The 19,627-nt window shown below is 41.0% G+C and overlaps 2 protein-coding genes across 3 annotated transcripts in view; one reads left to right on the top strand and one right to left on the bottom strand.

The window, feature by feature from the left end:
- LOC126562767 (GTP-binding protein Di-Ras2-like) overlaps positions 1-19,627 on the bottom strand; it is a 177,381-nt gene that overhangs the window by 90,240 nt on the left and 67,514 nt on the right. The window lies entirely within an intron of this gene.
- LOC126562372 (cytotoxic granule associated RNA binding protein TIA1) lies at positions 2,285-18,400 on the top strand. Of its 2 annotated transcripts, none has more exons than XM_050218848.1 (8): positions 2,285-2,610; positions 3,436-3,523; positions 5,933-6,008; positions 6,551-6,653; positions 15,380-15,572; positions 15,649-15,972; positions 16,047-16,194; positions 18,302-18,400. In XM_050218848.1, exons 1-8 carry the CDS (start codon positions 2,349-2,351, stop codon positions 18,341-18,343), a joined length of 1,236 nt encoding a protein of 411 aa, XP_050074805.1. In that variant the 5' UTR covers positions 2,285-2,348; the 3' UTR covers positions 18,344-18,400. The 2 variants fall into 2 exon arrangements, with proteins under 2 accessions (XP_050074805.1, XP_050074807.1); XM_050218850.1 differs by lacking the exon at positions 18,302-18,400 and adding an exon at positions 16,289-16,349.

Genomic DNA, 19,627 nt, shown 5'->3' with positions numbered 1-19,627 from the left:
GCTTTGTGGCTATTATGGTATAGTTCCTGTACGTTCACATCCAAGAACACACAAAAAAGTATATTGCTGGCCGGGGCAAATGCAAGAAAAACGCAAGTTTGTGTGTCCGTGTGCAGTTTTTGTTAACGTTTTGAGATAATTTCGCATCGAAAAGCCAACTTTTAGCTACGCGCAATAGCTTCATCCACCAGGGAAAATATAAATTTTCCACTCTCAACTACACACACATACACACAAGTACATCCCTACTAGGAAAGCAACGCGCACACACACACACGCATTCGGTGTGGTACTATGGTAGATTCGATAAAACGGGACATGAAAATTATAAAAAGTGTTTCACAAAAACAGTGGAAAATATTTAAGAAAATTATAAAACAATAAGAAAATGTATGAACACGGAGTCGATACGCAGTTTTTCCCAGTGAAATACACAAGAGCTGATGTGGTGTGTGATGGTGTTAGTGTATTTTCTTACATAGCGAAAATAGCAACACTAAACAAGGTGTATAGAACGTGTTGATAACAGTGAACCCCACGAACCGTAACCGTGCGCCCGTTGTTAGCTCGGTGTGTTGTTAATTGATGAAAAAGAGGCTCGCCAAAATGCCGCAGAACACCTTGCCCTCTTGCCTCACCCTTCCTTTTATCCTGCTTCGGTCTGTCGAACAAAAAAAAAAGGGACCCAACCCCTGAGGGAAAATACTTGGCCGTACCCCGAAGCATGGAAAAAGGAACAAAGGAAACGGTAGATTTTTTTTATGAAATATAATTTATGCTGATGTATGCCAAATCGGGAAGGGAGGGAAAATAAAACGAAACGGGCTAGTACGGGGCACGGTGTGCTGGGAAATGGTCAGACTCTGTTGGAGTGTGTTTGCTTTGCAGGATGTGGAGCTGTGTGAAGAGTCCAGCAGAGTAGTTTGTGCGATCAATTGAAGACCCCGTTAACGCAGCCACTGATGGAAGTGAAAACAGTGAAGAAGTTGGACACGGAATAACTGACCAAGTAGTACACTGGTGCACAGGAGTACACAGGCAGGACGCAGCGCCCTAGTGGATGTGCGACACGCGATGTCTCGATAAAAAAAACATGCGAAACCAACAAAGAGACATGTTCCTTGTGATATAGTGAATACGCAAATTTTCCCATGTTTTCCTTTTTTTTTGGGGCTTCACCCATTCCGTTTCTACGTGCTTCAATTATCCTTGCGCTCATGTTTTTTCGCTATCCTATCTCGCTTTTTCCTCTCTTTCTCTTATCGATCTTAAAAAATCTCATCTGTTGGAGATGCTTTTTTTTCGATCTCTTTGTTCTGGCACTCGTCCTCGTCCCGTCCTCAAACTCGTGCTAGCTCTATTTGCGTGTGCAGTGTTCACCGAGTCTTGACAGTGGTTAATTCCGAGGTTTCTTGCGCACTGATTCATCTGGTGCTAGTGTCAAATTTCACAATCTCTGCAGCATCCGGACGGTGCAGTGCCTCGCAGAACAAAGAACACACGACGTTCGGAGCTACTGAGACTGGTGTAGTTGTGTGTGTGTGTTGCAAAAAATTAGTGCACGTGTATTGGTGCATCCGACCAGGCCGGCAGGTTTTTATACACAACTGTTTTGCTGCTTGCCTGATAACGCTTCTATAAGTCCGCATTTAATCAAACAAGCACACACACACACACACACACAAACATGTATTGCTGTAGTTAAAGGCTGGAATTAAACAAATAACAGCACACAAACACACAAACAAATATGCTCTATTTATATATTGGAATGAAGCTTAACAACCATTTAATCCCATCATTTTCTCCAGTGTCCGATTGATCATTCATGCCGACGCGTTGCCGCAGCTAAACAGTGAAAACCGACCAGGACTAACAACAGAATCGACGAACAATAGTCTGCAGCGGGACAGCAAAAACACAGACAAACACACACACACACAAACACACACATTCTACTAAAGAGCACTGACGACCTACGGCATCCCAACCCCAATGCACCCATTAGAGAGCAGTGAAGCGTGTAACGAGAAGTTTGAAACCTAAAAAAAAGAAAAAGAAAGAACAACAACCCAGAGGACCATAAACTATTGCATAAAAGTAAAGTAAAAAGGTAGTAGCTGTTTTATATTGACATTTTACAAAGCAACCAGAGTATCCTTGCGGTTCGGGAGCTTGATTGATATTCGGTGCCATTTTTTGCCGTGTGCCGACAACCGACGCTGGTGCGCACGTGATAGCGACGCGGGCTGAAGCAAGAAAGAAAGGAAAAAAAAACCATTTGCCAAATTTATCCACGTACCGAACTGTCAGTGCTGGGGTACAGATACGTACAGCCTGCAGGCACCATGCTGGCCATGTCGACGCTGATGATGCCGGCACCGACGATGGCGCTCGGTGCTCCGCAGCTCGCCGTGGGCCCACATCAGAAGCCACCGGAAGCGAAGCTGCTCGCTATCCATCCGGCACACACGCAAACTCAAACCACTCCTCAGCATCAGCTGCAGGCACAACAGCAGCAGCAGCAGCAGCAGCAGCAGCAAGTGCAACAGCAGCAGCAGCAGCAACAGCATCAACAGCAACTTCAGCAGCTGTCTGCAATAAAGCAAGGTAGGAGCAATCTTCCGTATGTACAACACTCACCCCCGAATGAATTGTCAGTCGCGTAGGGAAGATAAGAGACACACGCTCAATATGATCACACTTTGCAGGACTGGACTTTCATTCATTTCCAGTCCGCACTTCACTTTCGCGGGGTGTTCGCACACTTTTAATGATTCAGTAAATAAACTTACATTTTATTTATGATCCCGAACGGGCGGGCCGTTTGCCGACACTGTTCTGGCTGTGGGATACGCATTGCAGTATTTACAACCGAATAAACCTATGTACATCGTGTGCCGTCCGTACGACGCGTTGCCGTTGTCCTCCGCCGCTTCGCTTTTCGAGTGTCCGACCGATCTTCCGGGCTTGTGATATACGGGCGGCACACGGCCTGGTTAGCACATTATTATTGCCATTGGTGTGTGCTGTTTTTTTTTTTTGTTTGTTGCTTTTCATGTTGCTTGGTTTATGTGCGTGTCAACTGGACTCATGGGCATGGATGGCATGGGGAAAACTCTCGCCACTCCTTTCGCATAGTCGGATATCATCGCAATAAGGTCTGCAAAGAGTTGCAACCTAACGATGACGATGGCGATGACCATGATGATGATGGGTTTTCAGTGCGGCTTTAAGGTCATTAGTAAAGTTGCTCAAGAACTGGCAACAGGTGGTGAATGATAGCTTTTTAGCTACATTCAATTTTTAAATTCATACCTTTCAAGCTATAATTAGTCCAGCAGTCTAGTCCCAAAAAGAAATGATTGATCCATCTACATTCTGGACGTGTGTGACGTGCATTCTCATGCAACAATCCTTTCCGATCCTTCACAGAGCACTACCATATATTCGTGGGTGATTTGAGTCCGGAAATTGAAACGCAAACGCTGAAGGAAGCATTCGCCCCGTTCGGAGACATATCGTAAGTATGCCAGAAACAGCCCTATAACTGGGTGCTACTATCAATCTTTTTTTTTTTCTACTGACAAGGCACGAGCAATTGAATCCGTACTACTTTTTTATTTCCATTTCATTTAGCGTGAATGTTAGGTTAGGCATTTTTGCGGTGTTTCGAGTATATATTTTTCTTTCATTCCCTCACAAGCTCTCGTACATATCGCCAAAGAAACGCAATTAGTTGTGTTTTTTTTTTGTCTATAGTTTGTTTAATTTTTCCGTTTGATCATGTTGCATTAAGTGAGTGCCGATGTGACACATCAAAAGACTCACATGCCCCGGTGCTCTCGAGGAGCCAACAGTGAGCGGTCTTGGGTGCGCGAAGGGCCAGCAGTCTCATTAGGAGGCGGTACGGTTCCAACTGAATTCGCGCACCGTGACATAAATGCTCTCGAAATTTTCGGTTTTATTTTTGTTTATTAATTTGAACAAATGTATAGTTTTTTTTTGTTACGCTTTCGATATAAACGTAAACCCCTTGTTCCGTAATACTCGTACCCGCGTGTACCGTTTTGCTTCAAATGAGTTTTGATTAGACATTTTTAGCTCACCCTCTTTTACTGCTCCACTACGGGGAAGATGATGTACACACTCGTTTTCCTTTCTTATGGTATTTTTTCTTCTCTTATCAGATATCCTTCATCCATGTTCTAGCTTCGTACATCATTCTTATATCCGATCAATATATACATATATTACGTAGGCTTTAGGCGTTTTGTTCATTGTACTTAATTGTTTTCGTTTTCTCTCGATACTAACGATAATCTACCAAAAACATGCAACTTATATATGCATATATATACATCTACGGCATCCATTTTGTGTATATATGTATGTATACTTATATATATATACAATTATCAAGCTTCCTTCCTCGTTGTATTCGTCGTGCTGTTTGATGGTTTACTCTAGGCAAATAATAATAACAATTATTATAATTATAATCTGCTAAGCTCCCGGGAGCAGCTGTCCATGCTGGCATCCCAACATTCCACGAGCACTGCTTCTAGAAGTATGGTGTTTTGTTTTGTTTTGTTTTTTTTTTTTGTTTATATAAACCAGTGTTAGCAAATATTACTTATATCTCTAACTGGCGCTGTTTAACAAGTGTACTAGTTACTTTTCCTACCTCTGTATGTTGTTTCCGTTTTCTTAGTTTTCGATGTAAAATATGTTTGGATGTGGTTTCCTCGTTTTTCTTTTTCGTTGTTTCGTTTTTTTTGGGTTTCTATTTAGATTTCCATCTTCTTGTTTATTTGTTTTATAAAATGCCGTCTGGTTCTTCGTGACCCACTGCTACTACTACTACTACTACTACTACTACTAATTACTAAGACAACAACAGATGATAGACAGCAGTTTTATTAATAGATGCTCCCCGTCCTTTTGCATACTTTACGCCACCGTTTCAATAGTGTGTGCAACGAAATGTTTTGTTAGTTTTCTACTACTGTACGTATTTACATATATCTTTAGCCAGCAGCTTTACCTGTGTTTTGTTTTTGGTTTTTTTCAATTTAATATCCGTATCCATACACACCCCCCGCCCCCGCTCCAGTAATGTGTCAACAAGTGTTTGTGTTAGCGCGTTTTAGGCTCTATGTTCGCCTCGTCTGCCTAGCTCTGCCCCGTTAGTTCCCGATTAACCAGCAAAGTTCCTTCCAATTAAACAAAAACCCATTTCACCACAAACCACAAAGAAGAAAAAAAAAACGTATGCGCCAAAAAAAGGGAGCCCAACGGGCGATACTTTAGGGGGTGTAGAGACGTTTCGGAGTGCTTGGAATTGGATCGGGAACGCAAACAGTGCCCACTGTGCCTGCCATCATCACGCGTGGTTTTGTCGCACTCCCGTACAACGCATGCTCGCCTAGGAGCAGCCTACTAGAGCAATGCAAACTGTTGGTTTGTTTTCCGTTGGTTTGTTGGTCCAACGGGGTGATTCTTTGTCTCGTTCTGTATCACACAAACACACACACACATGCACACCCTTACAAAGATTGTTAAATTGTTTTATCAAATTCCGCCACAATCTTATAGGAATGGTCTTGATGAGCTTAAATGGTCTTTGTTTTTCGTTGTTTGGTTCGTTTTTTTTTTTCCTGTTTCGATCAACACAATCGAACCAAGAGTACGTGAGAAAGCCAACCCAGATGTAGGTTTATTATTATTTTCTGCACAATATAAGAAGCTCCTTCAGGAGCATTCAAAGTGTGCCTTCGAAGGGAAGCAACACACACACACACACAACAAAAGAAAAAAGAGCTCGCCTATCTCCTATGGGCCTATACAGATGGGAAGCCTTTCAATCAAACTTCGAATTTATGATCGTGTTTGCATAATTAACTCACACCAAACCCCCCCTTTTTTATAGTGATTGTCGCGTTGTTAGGGATCCTCAAACATTAAAATCTAAAGGATACGGATTTGTTTCGTTCGTAAAGAAAACGGTAAGTAATGTTTAACTTTTTACTTTTACCAAAACAAAAAAAAAAAAAACCTTCCTGCAAAACTGAAAATTCTAAAGAAACAACACCAAAACCGAAAGCCACCGTACTTTGACTGAGTTTTTAGTTTTGTTGTTATGATGGGAGAATGCAAAAACCGGGCTAGGAACGTTTAGTATGTATTAGGGATGGTTTGAGTATGGGATACTAACAATTACAATTAAAGAAAACATAAACACACACACACACTCACACACACACATGAAACGAAACGGAAAATGTACAAAAATGTTGTTTACAAAAGGGAAAACTTGAACTGGTAAAGAAAGCACCATTCAGCGTACAAAGCAAATAGACGCTAACATAAAACGTACAGTCAGTATAGCAAAAATAGAACTGAATTCGGAAACTCGGAAGCATCTATCCGAACAAGCAAAAAAAAAAAAAAAGCAATCGATCACCAAAACCAAACCAAACCAAAAAAATACAAGCAAACCGAGAGAACTGTATCAGTTAAAACCCAAACCAACCACTAACAATTCTAGGAAGCGGAAAATGCAATTGCGGCTATGAATGGGCAATGGCTTGGTTCGAGGAGTATTCGAACTAATTGGGCAACTAGGAAACCGCCAGCTAGCAAAAACGAAAGTAAGTATCCCGAACGCACGAACGACCAATCCTCGACTCGCATTTTACATTAGTACGTAAGCAACAAACAAACAAAACGTAAAAGTTAACAACAACAGCAACATCAACAACAAAAAAAAAGAAGCAAACAAAAAAAAACAATAACGCAAAGAGTTAATCTCATCTCTTTGTGTGCTTTTATGAGTTTGTTTTTGGTTTTTCTTTGGTTTTTCAATGTTTGTTTTTCTTCGGTTCGTTTCGTTTCGGTATTTGGCAAATTTTCAAATGGCAAATAGAACAGTTGACAGTTGTTGTTAGGGTTCTTTGTTTCATTTCGTTTACTGGATCGAAAAAAGTTACAAAAACCCATGTTTCACCCCAAATGACTACGATGAGCCTCCAGAAACACTCTAGCGCTCCAACAAAGCTTTGTTTGCAGGAATGGAGGGAACAACTGCATTAGATGCACAACCACAAATGTTAGGCTCGTAGAATTTCGCGACTTGACTTGAAGGGGGACACAGAGGCTTATCAAAAACACCAGCTAGCTCTTGGTTAAAACTCCTAAATAGAATAATTTCCTTCATCCTTTTCGTTCGTTTTGCCACCATACAACAACTAACAGGTTGGCTGATAAGTCCCCGGTCTAACAAAGAAAAACACATTTTTTTGTCAAAATTCGTTTCTATTATTCAACATAGTTCCCTTCAAGAGCGATACAACGATTATAACGACCTTCCAATTTTTTGATACCATTTTGGTAGTACTCCTTCGGTTTTGCCTCAAAAATAGGCCTCAGTTTCGGCGACCACCTCTTCATTGCAGCCAATTTTTTTCCCTGCGAGCATCCTTTTGAGGTCTGAGAACAAGAAAAAGTCGCTGGGGGCCAGATCTGGAGAATACGGTGGGTGGGGAAGCAATTCGAAGCCCAATTCATGAATTTTTGCCATCGTTCTCAATGACTTGTGGCACGGTGTGTTGTCTTGGTGGAACAACACTTTTTTCTTCTTCGTTCTTTTTTCGTTCGTCAAGCAACCAAAAGTTGCTTGACAAAAGACGCTCTGTCTCACAAACTAATTGACATACAGACGTCATATTTTGACACGAATCATTTGAAGGTTGGTGCTATATAAAATAATATGCATTTAATACTAGCGGCGCCATCTATGTGTCAGACCGTGGACTTATCAGCCAACCTGTTACTGACGGTGTTGCCCAGCCGTCTTTGATTGCTTGTTTTCGTTTGAATCTTACCCATCAGTTCTGCGTGTGAAGAAAATGGTGTTGATGGGATTTTTTATGTTACCATTTTTCTCGCTCCTGACCTAACCTCAAATGCGCCTTCTTCCGTTCTATCATTATTGGGACTCTTCATCTCGTACACCGGACCGAAGCGCCATACAGTTGTTGTTTTTTGTTTATCCCAATGTTCCATCCACCCCTTTTTTTTGTGGGATTTTCCGTGGAAAATGGTTTCACTCGCAAATCGGGCTCCAGCTCTTTGGCACGTGGATGTAGCTTTGAATAGCTCTTTGAACGAAATTCGTGCCACACCATGACGACAATCACTCAATGCAAACCGATTAAATATACATTCAGATTTCCATTCCTTCCACACATGATGTTAATGATGATGCTCTAACTATGATGATGATACTGATTCTTATAACCTTTTTACCTTCTTACAAAAGGGAAACTCATTCTTCAAATTATCTGTATAACCCACGCCTATTGCAGTAGAGCTTTAAGCTTGAATTGAACCCAACACAAACATTCACAATAAAAAAAAAAGAAAAACTGTAGTCCTATTAACCTGCGTGCGGCCAGAAATATGCTTTATGTAAGTTCACGGTGCATGTACCGCATAAAAAAAAACAAATTACAACTATTTCTCCCAAATATTCTTTTTTTCCATCTTAGTTTCCATATATCGAACTTTTCTTACAACTATCCTAATAATACACACATCTTTCACTTGAACAGTTTTTTTCCCCTCTCTTCATTATTCATTTATTACTTGTTTTATTTGTCTTTTTTTCTTCTTTTTTGTCTCATTTATTATGAATGCAGCTTTTATAGTTATTTACTTTCTTTTTTGTTTTTCTTTCCTTTTCTTCTCTTACCTTCTCTTCATCTCTTTCGCCACTCTCCTGCAAGGGTACATCATCCATCAGCTTGTGTTTGTTTATGTTGTTTTCTTCTTTTCTTTTTAATGTCAATGTGTTACCTTTTCTTGTGTTAGTTCTTTTGATAACTGGTTGCAAACATTTGTGCATTGAATATACTTTTTTTCTTCATTAGTATTACATTTTATCCCTTCTTCTTCTATCCTTGCTATTTACTGCCTCACATTCATACATACATCTTCACACACTCACACACTCACACGCTTTTTCTTCATCCCTCACTACTCAACACACACACACACGAACCACGAACCCACACACAAGAGCACACTGTGGACACGCAAAATCTAAGAGCAGACTGCAGTGTCACTAGTTGCGGGGACAGTCTCGTTAGCAGAATGAACCCACCGTGTACATATGTTTGTTATTTTTTTCTCCCACGTTCTTCGAGCGATGTGTATAGCCATGTAAAACTACTGTAAAACATTCCTTTTTCGATATTTTTTTTGGTTTCCAACTTATTTGTCAATAACTGCTACTACTACTACTACTACTACTACTACTACTTACTCCTAGTTCGATATATCAACCACAAATATGAGTGTTGTATTTATTTTTCCTTTTTACTATTACGTACTCTGTAGATTGTTATTCGATTCGCATGCATGATCAATGTCCAAAATCAATCAAAAAATCGACAATGTTCTACGATGTTTGTTGAGCGTGTTTAGTGCCGCTTTTGCGTCCATTCGGCGTTCAGTAGCCGGATGGTGTACAACGTCCGTCCGATCACTGCATCGGAAGAAGTCACTGTTCTATCTGGTAAAAGGAGCTGTAGTTTTCCACCTGCCTAGCTTACCGACCGGCCAGCCATTGACTTTGTGTTTGTTTCTTGTTTTCGTTACCCTTTTTGTTTCCCCAATTATTATCACTGCTACCCGCTAATGCTAATGTTACTACCATACCACTCCACTACTACTCAGTGCAGTTGTGTGACCGATGTTGTAGTAGTAGTATTGTTTCAACGGATTGTTTCTTATATACGGTGTGTCGTACTAGAGTGCTTAGTGTGCTTTTGTGTTGCAAAGGACCTCCTTCTACTCGTTCTCAGGATACTGCGGCTGTGAGATTCCGAATTCTGTGGAAGTTGGTGCGTTAGCGTAGAAGCGTGCATCGGTGTGCATCCTTTTTCTTTTGCTCTTGCACATTTGCTTGTCCTCTTGGCTACGCTAGTCTGAAACCATGGGTCAACTGGAGGCAACTGGAGGCAACTGGATGCTTTCCAGCTGACTAGTGGATGCCATTAAAAAATCAAATTGATTCAAACAAAACTCAGCTACAACAAATTGCCATATCAAAGAAGATGCTTGCTTCATGTATTAGGAACCACCTTTGCCCGATGCCATGATTAGGGGGTGAAAAGGGCAGCAGATCAACTTACACAACTTACAATTGTAAGAGACTGTGTCGGCAAAATAATGCTTTGTTGTGTCTGTACACTACCTGACACCAGCAGGGCAGCGGGAAGTAGTGACAGAAGAATTCGTTATCGGAAGTGAATGTTGAACTTTTCGAAAACGTTCCAATTATACACGTATTGAATGTATGTTGGTGAAACGTTAGCTGACCTAGTTTCTAACAGTATTTTTCTACCATTTTTTTCCCACCTAATATACAAACGCTTATTATATTAGTACTATACTTCTTCGAAATTTTGTACTACTTCATATGTATAGTTTTAAATTATTATCATTATTGTTATTATTATTATTATTATTATTACGATATCATAACATGCATATAAATATATAAATATATACGATATTTTACCAACCTATACATATACATATATAAATATATTCGTGCGTTATACTTTCTGCTGATTGGTTTTGTACAATTTACATTCAAACTCACATGCACACACCACTCCTTGCGTCAAATGCTATAGAGCAAAACAGTTAACAAATAACCGTCGAAAATACTATTGGACGCAGTCGGTGCGATCTGCGTCACTTACTTTAAGTAGAATGGCTTTCGATGTCTTTTATATACTAGCATATCTTCTTCCATATCCTTATTCGTTTGTTTGTTTTCTTTATTTATCTCTCTCTCTCTTTCTCTCTCTCTCTCTCTCCACAAAGCTTTTTAATGGTGTGTGTGTGTGTGAGTAGAGCGGTGTCTGCAAGAGTAAAGTAGAGCTGTCGATACGTTTTAGTGCGTTAACACTAGAACGACTAAGATTAGGAAAGCACCACTAGGGCCGGATCAGTCAAAATGACTGGCCATTCTTTTGCATAGGTGGATGGGTAGGTGGTCTCAAGTTCTATTCAACTGTTTTTTTTTTTCACTTTTTCATATTGTAGCGTATAATGTAATAAATGCAGGATTTTTTTTAATCAACGAACGATCCTCTTGGTACCTGCGGAAAAAGGGCGCAACGCTTCATATGAACGATAACGAACATTTTTACCATGTTAACTTGACAGACCTTTTGGGATATATTAAAGCTCCATATACTATTTTCAACGCTCACTTAGTTTTTCTTTCCCTGTGTCGTAGGCTAAATTGTACGAATATTTCGCTCTACAACTATCGATTTTAGACTGGTGTTATTGCTCGGTGGCATGCCACTAGTTGCAAGGAAAAAAGTATGGGATTTGACGTTTGACGTTCAACCTCATCTGTCAAATCCCATACATTTCCCTTGTTGCAAGTGGCATGCCACCGAGCAATGACACCAGCCTTAACGCGATAACTACGATAACTTTTACTATTACGTACTCTGTAGATTGTTATTCGATTCGCATGCATGATCAATGTCCAAAATCAATCAAAAAATCGACAATGTTCTACGATGTTTGTTGAGCGTGTTTAGTGCCGCTTTTGCGTCCATTCGGCGTTCAGTAGCCGGATGGTGTACAACGTCCGTCCGATCACTGCATCGGAAGAAGTCACTGTTCTATCTGGTAAAAGGAGCTGTAGTTTTCCACCTGCCTAGCTTACCGACCGGCCAGCCATTGACTTTGTGTTTGTTTCTTGTTTTCGTTACCCTTTTTGTTTCCCCAATTATTATCACTGCTACCCGCTAATGCTAATGTTACTACCATACCACTCCACTACTACTCAGTGCAGTTGTGTGACCGATGTTGTAGTAGTAGTATTGTTTCAACGGATTGTTTCTTATATACGGTGTGTCGTACTAGAGTGCTTAGTGTGCTTTTGTGTTGCAAAGGACCTCCTTCTACTCGTTCTCAGGATACTGCGGCTGTGAGATTCCGAATTCTGTGGAAGTTGGTGCGTTAGCGTAGAAGCGTGCATCGGTGTGCATCCTTTTTCTTTTGCTCTTGCACATTTGCTTGTCCTCTTGGCTACGCTAGTCTGAAACCATGGGTCAACTGGAGGCAACTGGAGGCAACTGGATGCTTTCCAGCTGACTAGTGGATGCCATTAAAAAATCAAATTGATTCAAACAAAACTCAGCTACAACAAATTGCCATATCAAAGAAGATGCTTGCTTCATGTATTAGGAACCACCTTTGCCCGATGCCATGATTAGGGGGTGAAAAGGGCAGCAGATCAACTTACACAACTTACAATTGTAAGAGACTGTGTCGGCAAAATAATGCTTTGTTGTGTCTGTACACTACCTGACACCAGCAGGGCAGCGGGAAGTAGTGACAGAAGAATTCGTTATCGGAAGTGAATGTTGAACTTTTCGAAAACGTTCCAATTATACACGTATTGAATGTATGTTGGTGAAACGTTAGCTGACCTAGTTTCTAACAGTATTTTTCTACCATTTTTTTCCCACCTAATATACAAACGCTTATTATATTAGTACTATACTTCTTCGAAATTTTGTACTACTTCATATGTATAGTTTTAAATTATTATTATTATTGTTATTATTATTATTATTATTATTATTACGATATCATAACATGCATATAAATATATAAATATATACGATATTTTACCAACCTATACATATACATATATAAATATATTCGTGCGTTATACTTTCTGCTGATTGGTTTTGTACAATTTACATTCAAACTCACATGCACACACCACTCCTTGCGTCAAATGCTATAGAGCAAAACAGTTAACAAATAACCGTCGAAAATACTATTGGACGCAGTCGGTGCGATCTGCGTCACTTACTTTAAGTAGAATGGCTTTCGATGTCTTTTATATACTAGCATATCTTCTTCCATATCCTTATTCGTTTGTTTGTTTTCTTTATTTATCTCTCTCTCTCTTTCTCTCTCTCTCTCTCTCCACAAAGCTTTTTAATGGTGTGTGTGTGTGTGAGTAGAGCGGTGTCTGCAAGAGTAAAGTAGAGCTGTCGATACGTTTTAGTGCGTTAACACTAGAACGACTAAGATTAGGAAAGCACCACTAGGGCCGGATCAGTCAAAATGACTGGCCATTCTTTTGCATAGGTGGATGGGTAGGTGGTCTCAAGTTCTATTCAACTGTTTTTTTTTTTTTCACTTTTTCATATTGTAGCGTATAATGTAATAAATGCAGGATTTTTTTTAATCAACGAACGATCCTCTTGGTACCTGCGGAAAAAGGGCGCAACGCTTCATATGAACGATAACGAACATTTTTACCATGTTAACTTGACAGACCTTTTGGGATATATTAAAGCTCCATATACTATTTTCAACGCTCACTTAGTTTTTCTTTCCCTGTGTCGTAGGCTAAATTGTACGAATATTTCGCTCTACAACTATCGATTTTAGACTGGTGTTATTGCTCGGTGGCATGCCACTAGTTGCAAGGAAAAAAGTATGGGATTTGACGTTTGACGTTCAACCTCATCTGTCAAATCCCATACATTTCCCTTGTTGCAAGTGGCATGCCACCGAGCAATGACACCAGCCTTAACGCGATAACGGCTTGCACGATCCAGTCTTCTCTGTTTCTCGTCGCCAGGCTCATGTCCACGGTTTATCTAACGTTCATGCCCAAATATAGTCATGAGTTTCGCTGTCCTAGACCGCGACAAGTTTCCTCATCTTTTAACAGTATTTGGGCATGTAATTTTCGTCCTAGGACACAGCTGCTTCCTCGGGGAACTATTTTTCGTGTACTCATACTCCTACAACGCACGATCACTCGCTTACAGTACCATCTTTCGGGGTGTAGCTACTAAAGCTAGAGCAGCACCACTACGTTCCCTACTAAAATTTTAATCGAACCTTTCGACTCTTATTTCTAAACAAATTAAACAGCTCTGAGATTCACACACTTCTAGCCAAAATTTAAAATCAATCCAACTTTTTTTTTTGGTGAAGTTACAATACTTCCCGGGCTTCAAGGATCTTTAATGAATTTGAAACGGTGATTTGGAAATAACAATTTTTAATTAACCACTTACGAGACTGTATCGGGCAGTTTTGTCCTCGTCAGTTTTATTTTGTCGTTGAGAAATATTTTTCTTTCTTCTGGTTTAGGCTATGTACCATACAGAAATGTAAAAAATTGTGGCAATTTTTCGAACCATTTTTTCAAAAACTAAAAGACTGTTAAGGGGTTATATATGTTGTCAACTCACTGCAAACAGCTAGTAGCACAGTAGAGCTTTTCAGCAGTAACCTTATACCATGGTATTGTTCATATGCACTTCATTGCGCTCTTTTTTCGTCGGTCCCTAGATAAAGATAGATAAACATTATTCCTGCTACTATTACATGAAGCTGCAATCATCAATACTGCTGATTATACGTTGGAAACAAAAAAAAACATATTAAAAGAAAAAAGGGAAAAAATAGTTTGTATATAGCACGAGATATCCACCTTCACAAAGAAGGCTAATCATTTTGATCGACCTGGTTGAAGTGACACTTATCACCAACATCAAGAACCCAAATCTTTTTCAAATGCATTTTAATACACATTCCGATTGATTAATAATTTCAGTTTAAAAATCTAAAATCAGTCCAAATGACTTGGTACGTCGTTCTAGTGTTAAAAAGCACGAAACAGATTACTGCTCGAATGGTGTGTTGGCAGAGTGACGTACACTGCCACCCGTTCGGTACTGCTGATCCAACCTGTTTGCATCCATGGCCCGTGGGCACACAGCTACTCGCGCACAGCCCAAGTAAAGCGTAGCGTACTGTATATCTGTTCGAAAATCCATGTCTAAATTTCGGACAATCTGTTTAAAAATTGTTTTTTTGGTTCAATTTTATCGGACAGTTTCTAGTGCTGTATGATGTTGTTTGTATCATGTACATTTGTTTCACTACTATGTTATATACTTTAGCATTGGCTGCAAGGGATGCTGTGTGTGATTTTGCATTTGTTTATTTATTTTTTTTCAATTCTAAACTCATTATTCCGAATCAAATCTAAAGTACTATTTTCTCTAGTTTCAAACCATGTGAGCGCTCGAATGTTAACGCACACACGAGATTGATTCCATTTTTTTCCAATTATTATCACAGACATTACACATTCTAATCAGCGCAGTACCGAGTGCCCCTTACGCCTCTATGTTAACCGTTTGTCTTTTCTTTCCCCTGCTACTCTTCCTTCATCCCGTAACCATCACACCTGGCTCCACCATTTGTGCCCCCAAACACTTGTTCCCACGTACCATTTCAGTCAACGCGAAACCGCTGACATTTGATGAAGTGTACAATCAGAGTAGCCCGACCAACTGTACCGTCTACTGTGGTGGTATTGGTGGTACACTGGCTGGGGGATTGAATGAAGACATTTTGCAGAAAACCTTCTCCCCGTTCGGTACCATACAGGAAATCAGGGTTTTCAAGGATAAGGGCTATGCGTTCGTAAGGTAGAGTAGATTGAATGCGATGTGAAATGTCGCGAATCCTTCGTCCCTAACCAGTTTCTTTGACCACTTTTCACAGATTCTCTACCAAAGAGGCAGCCACTCACGCCATTGTCGCCGTGCACAACTCCGAAATTAACTCACAAACGGTAAAGTGCTCCTGGGGCAAGGAAAGCGGTGATCCGAACAATGCACCCACGCTGGCTAGTCAGGCACTAAGCCAGACCGGGTTTCCGTTTAATACCGCCTACGGGCAGCAGGTAGCTGGCTACTGGTATCCTCCAGCTCCGGCATACCCCGCCACACCGGCACCGGCTGCAACGCCTTTGCAAGGCCAATTTCTGCAGGGCATGCAGGGTTACACGTACGGTCAGTTTGCCGGATATCAGCAGGGATATATGGGGTATGTTATCGTCTCACCACACACACACACACACACGCACGAGAACTAATTAGAGCTTCCACTACTCATTTCAGCATGGGCATGCAGATCCCCGGTGCCTGGCCTGCTGTACCGGCCCAGGCACAGCTTCCGACTGCGGCTCAACAAATTACGGCCCAAAGCGTTGGTGGCGCGTTGCCACAGACGGCTGGAGTTGTCGCGTACCCGATGCAACAGTTCCAGGTGAGCACAACACATATATAGCAAACCACTGCTAGCACTGACGCACTGGCAAAGCACTCTTCTCAATCTCCCCCTCAATGTACCTTCTCCGCAGCCGGGCTTTTTGCACCAAGTGTACGCTAAAACTGTGTAAAAAGCTTTCCGTGCGAATCCGATCGCAAGACCGATTGCTCGCACTCTTAGCGCCGTCCTTCTCGCGTTACGTCCGGCGCGCCAGTACACAAAAGGTTGCCAACTCTCTATTTCAATGCGAGTACTTTAATTGCCGTTCGTTTTTTTTTTTTAGTTTCTTAAAACTATCCGAAAAAGATTAGAGGCTTATTATTATTGCTTAACCCGAATGTCCGTATGTTCAACTCACAGCCGCACAAATGGCACACAGTTTGTAACAAAATACACTTTACCGCATTATGTTTTCTCTACGTTTGATCGGATAATTTTGCGAACATTCGTATGAATCTTAGTTGTAGTAATGTTGGGTCTACAAGTGAATTTTCAGCGTTTTTCCCCCTGGAAATGTGAGGCATTATTGTGGAAATTGCTACAAATATGTAAGTTGGATAGTGCCAAGTTTGGGTTGTAAGGCGTCCGAAGTAAATAAGACTTCCCACAGCGGGATCAAGCAGCGAGTCCGGCCCAGCTCGACTTCTCGTACGCAGGATAGAATACCCGGGGACGGATTAACTAAGTTAAGGGAGCCTGACAGTTATTGCACACTTCTACTTATTCTTGGCATAACGGCCTTCTAAGATCACGGCCGGTGGTCTAACGGCGGCCGTCGCCGATAGTTTTTATATTATTTCCAATTTTCCTGCACTTCTAACTCTAATTAGCGGGATTCGAAACCGATCCTCAGTGATGGTTTGACCTCTCGAAAGTGTATCCTTCTTCTTCTTTGGCTTTACAGCCATGAGAGGTTTTGGTCTTCTTTTGCTGACTTTCCTTGAATTAACTATACTGGCGGAGGCCACTAATCTGGGCTTCATCTATCAGATCCACCAGTATTCAGCTTCAGATCGGGGCCCTATTTGGGAGACGGGAGGAGACGGGAACAGGATTCAATATCCCGTATGAAAACGGTCCCCTCTTCCACCTCGGCCAAATCTTTCCGATCCAAAAAAAAATATGACTTTGGAACTGACAATTTGGGTGTCAGTTGAGCTTGCTCACGAATTCTGCATATGTTTTGCATTTACGATTATTATCATAGTCTTCTTCTTCTCGTCGCGGTCGCGGTCGCGGTGTACATATTATGGCTTACTAGAATTTTTAATACGTCGATTTTAATTCCGGTCCTGCCATTTGAAGACAGACCGCGCTGTTGCCACGGCCATTGCCCCGATAATAGATTCCCTATTTTACCCAACGAAGGAGAATCATTTTGTACTGAGTCACCATCGTCTCATACCTTCAGAAGAATATTCGTTCAATGTCTCTAGGCATCAACTTCTTCTTCTTTTTCTTGCCTTAACGACCACTAAGGTCACGCCGGGCATCGAAATGGCTATCTAGACTTGCCGATACCACGTAGTATCGGCAAGTATAGTCAGTCCTCACTACGGGGGGACGGTCCGGATGGGATTTGAACCCCGGTCCTGCCATTTGAAGACCGGCGCCGCCGTCACCTACACCACCGGGCCGTCCCCACATAGGACGTTCAGTCCCATGTGTTTGTTGGAACAGACAAAAAACAGGCCTCAATTGCATTTTTCCTTTATAGAAGTAACGTTTCTTGTAATTAACTTTTTTTTGACTTGCCATAATCCGAATGTCTCAGATCAGATCTGTATTGAAATGTACCGGAAAATTACCTTGTAGACCCAATGATATTAACTCTAAAAAAGGCCGCCTAGGTATTCAGGGGCGCAGCACACGGTGCATAATGGAAATGGATAGCTTAATTTGTAATATGTAAACATTCACCGTAAACAATCTACAAAGGCTGATGAATGGTTCGTCCGAATTGCCGTATACCACACATTACCACTGTAATTTGCACCCGCGCATATAACCAAATAACACACCCATAAACAAACCACCCGATGCTCCGATCATCATGCTTCATCCGTTTTAATATGTTCCATTTTTCCTCCTACCTACATTTCAGTTAGCTGAAGACGAATGGTTAGCGCCAAGTCTTCTAGTGTAGCTTCCCTGATGGCCATCACTGTGCGGCTGTGTCTCACAGCGTAATTAGAGTGCAGAGAGAGGGAAAAAGAGAGAGAGAGAGTTTGACGATTTTTGAAAAAGAAAGCAAATCAGCCTGTTCATCTAAACCATTGGCCACACAAAACATAAGCAAAACTTACACACAACAGCAGACAAGCGAATATGGTGGTACAAAAAAAGGAAAACAAGGCGAACAAAACGCGAAGCAACTATTTGCACAAGCGTGCGGCCATCCGCATGGTTGTGATGAACTAGCACAAATTGAAACGATGTGAGACCAGAAACAACAGCAACATACAAGAAAAAAGCAAGAAAATCTAAACAAAGCAAAGAAACAAACAAACAAAAAAAAATCGAAAAACAAAAACAAAAAATCAAACAAAATAAAAAAGGTAACAAACACTACTGATAACTGATAACGAAACTACCCGGTGCAGCAGCATTTACAGTTGCAGTAGAGCAGACAACGTGAAGTTAAAGTGAAGTAAACGGCCGGCCGGGTAGTTGGCAGCGTCATCCACTTAATCCAATCATATGTGAATAATAATAACTGTGGCACAGATATACATACATACAAACGAACAGCATTGCGCACACACACACACACACGGACACACAATGAGAAATAGCGTATTGAGCAAACAATGGGCATGTGAATGAACAGAGAGAGAGCACTAAAATTTTACTGCTGATATTTTTCATGATAGATAGTACTCATTAAATGAAAAACATACAAACACACACACACACACACACACACACACACTAACACTAACACTAACACGCTGAGCTCTACTACCCATGGTAGATTGTAAAACAAATCGCAAATGAAGCAGCATTTAATCTGGCGCAACTGATTTTTACAGCCAGACCAATGCAACAACCACTGCGCAGCAGTGAAGAGTGAAAGATAACAGAAAAACACCCCAAAAATATTGTCCTATAGCAATAAGCTATAGAGTGTGCGCGTGTGTGTGCTGGGAGACTGGGGTCAAAAAAGTACATCATCAGCTAAAAGGGAAAACTAGTTACTGGAGCTGTTAATCAGACAAAAGGCAGGTTAGGGTGAAAATAAAGGTGACAACACTTTGTGAAAACAATAATGATTCGTCCAAACAAACGCTAAACTAAACCGGTGAAAGACATGACGACCATTGCAAAGATTATCGCACAACAATGACTTGGTAGATTTAGGTTTCATCTGGCAGGTTGTAATGCACAATTCGTTTGTTAAAGTTTTTTCCTCCTATTTTCTTGTCTACAG

The sequence above is a fragment of the Anopheles maculipalpis genome, chromosome 3RL (assembly GCF_943734695.1).
Source record: "Anopheles maculipalpis chromosome 3RL, idAnoMacuDA_375_x, whole genome shotgun sequence".
Taxonomy (NCBI): domain Eukaryota; kingdom Metazoa; phylum Arthropoda; class Insecta; order Diptera; family Culicidae; genus Anopheles; species Anopheles maculipalpis.
The sequence above is the reverse complement of the archived record's forward strand: the minus strand, read 5'-3'. Positions and strand labels throughout refer to the sequence as shown.

Bases quoted from the DNA above. Each gene is read 5' to 3' on its own strand.
- LOC126562372 (XM_050218848.1), top strand. From the start codon at position 2,349: ATGCTGGCCATGTCGACGCTGATGATGCCGGCACCGACGATGGCGCTC. The intron at 6,654-15,379 runs GTAAGTATCCCG...GTACCATTTCAG, and splicing joins GCCAGCTAGCAAAAACGAAA to TCAACGCGAAACCGCTGACA. The intron at 15,973-16,046 runs GTATGTTATCGT...TACTCATTTCAG, and splicing joins TATCAGCAGGGATATATGGG to CATGGGCATGCAGATCCCCG.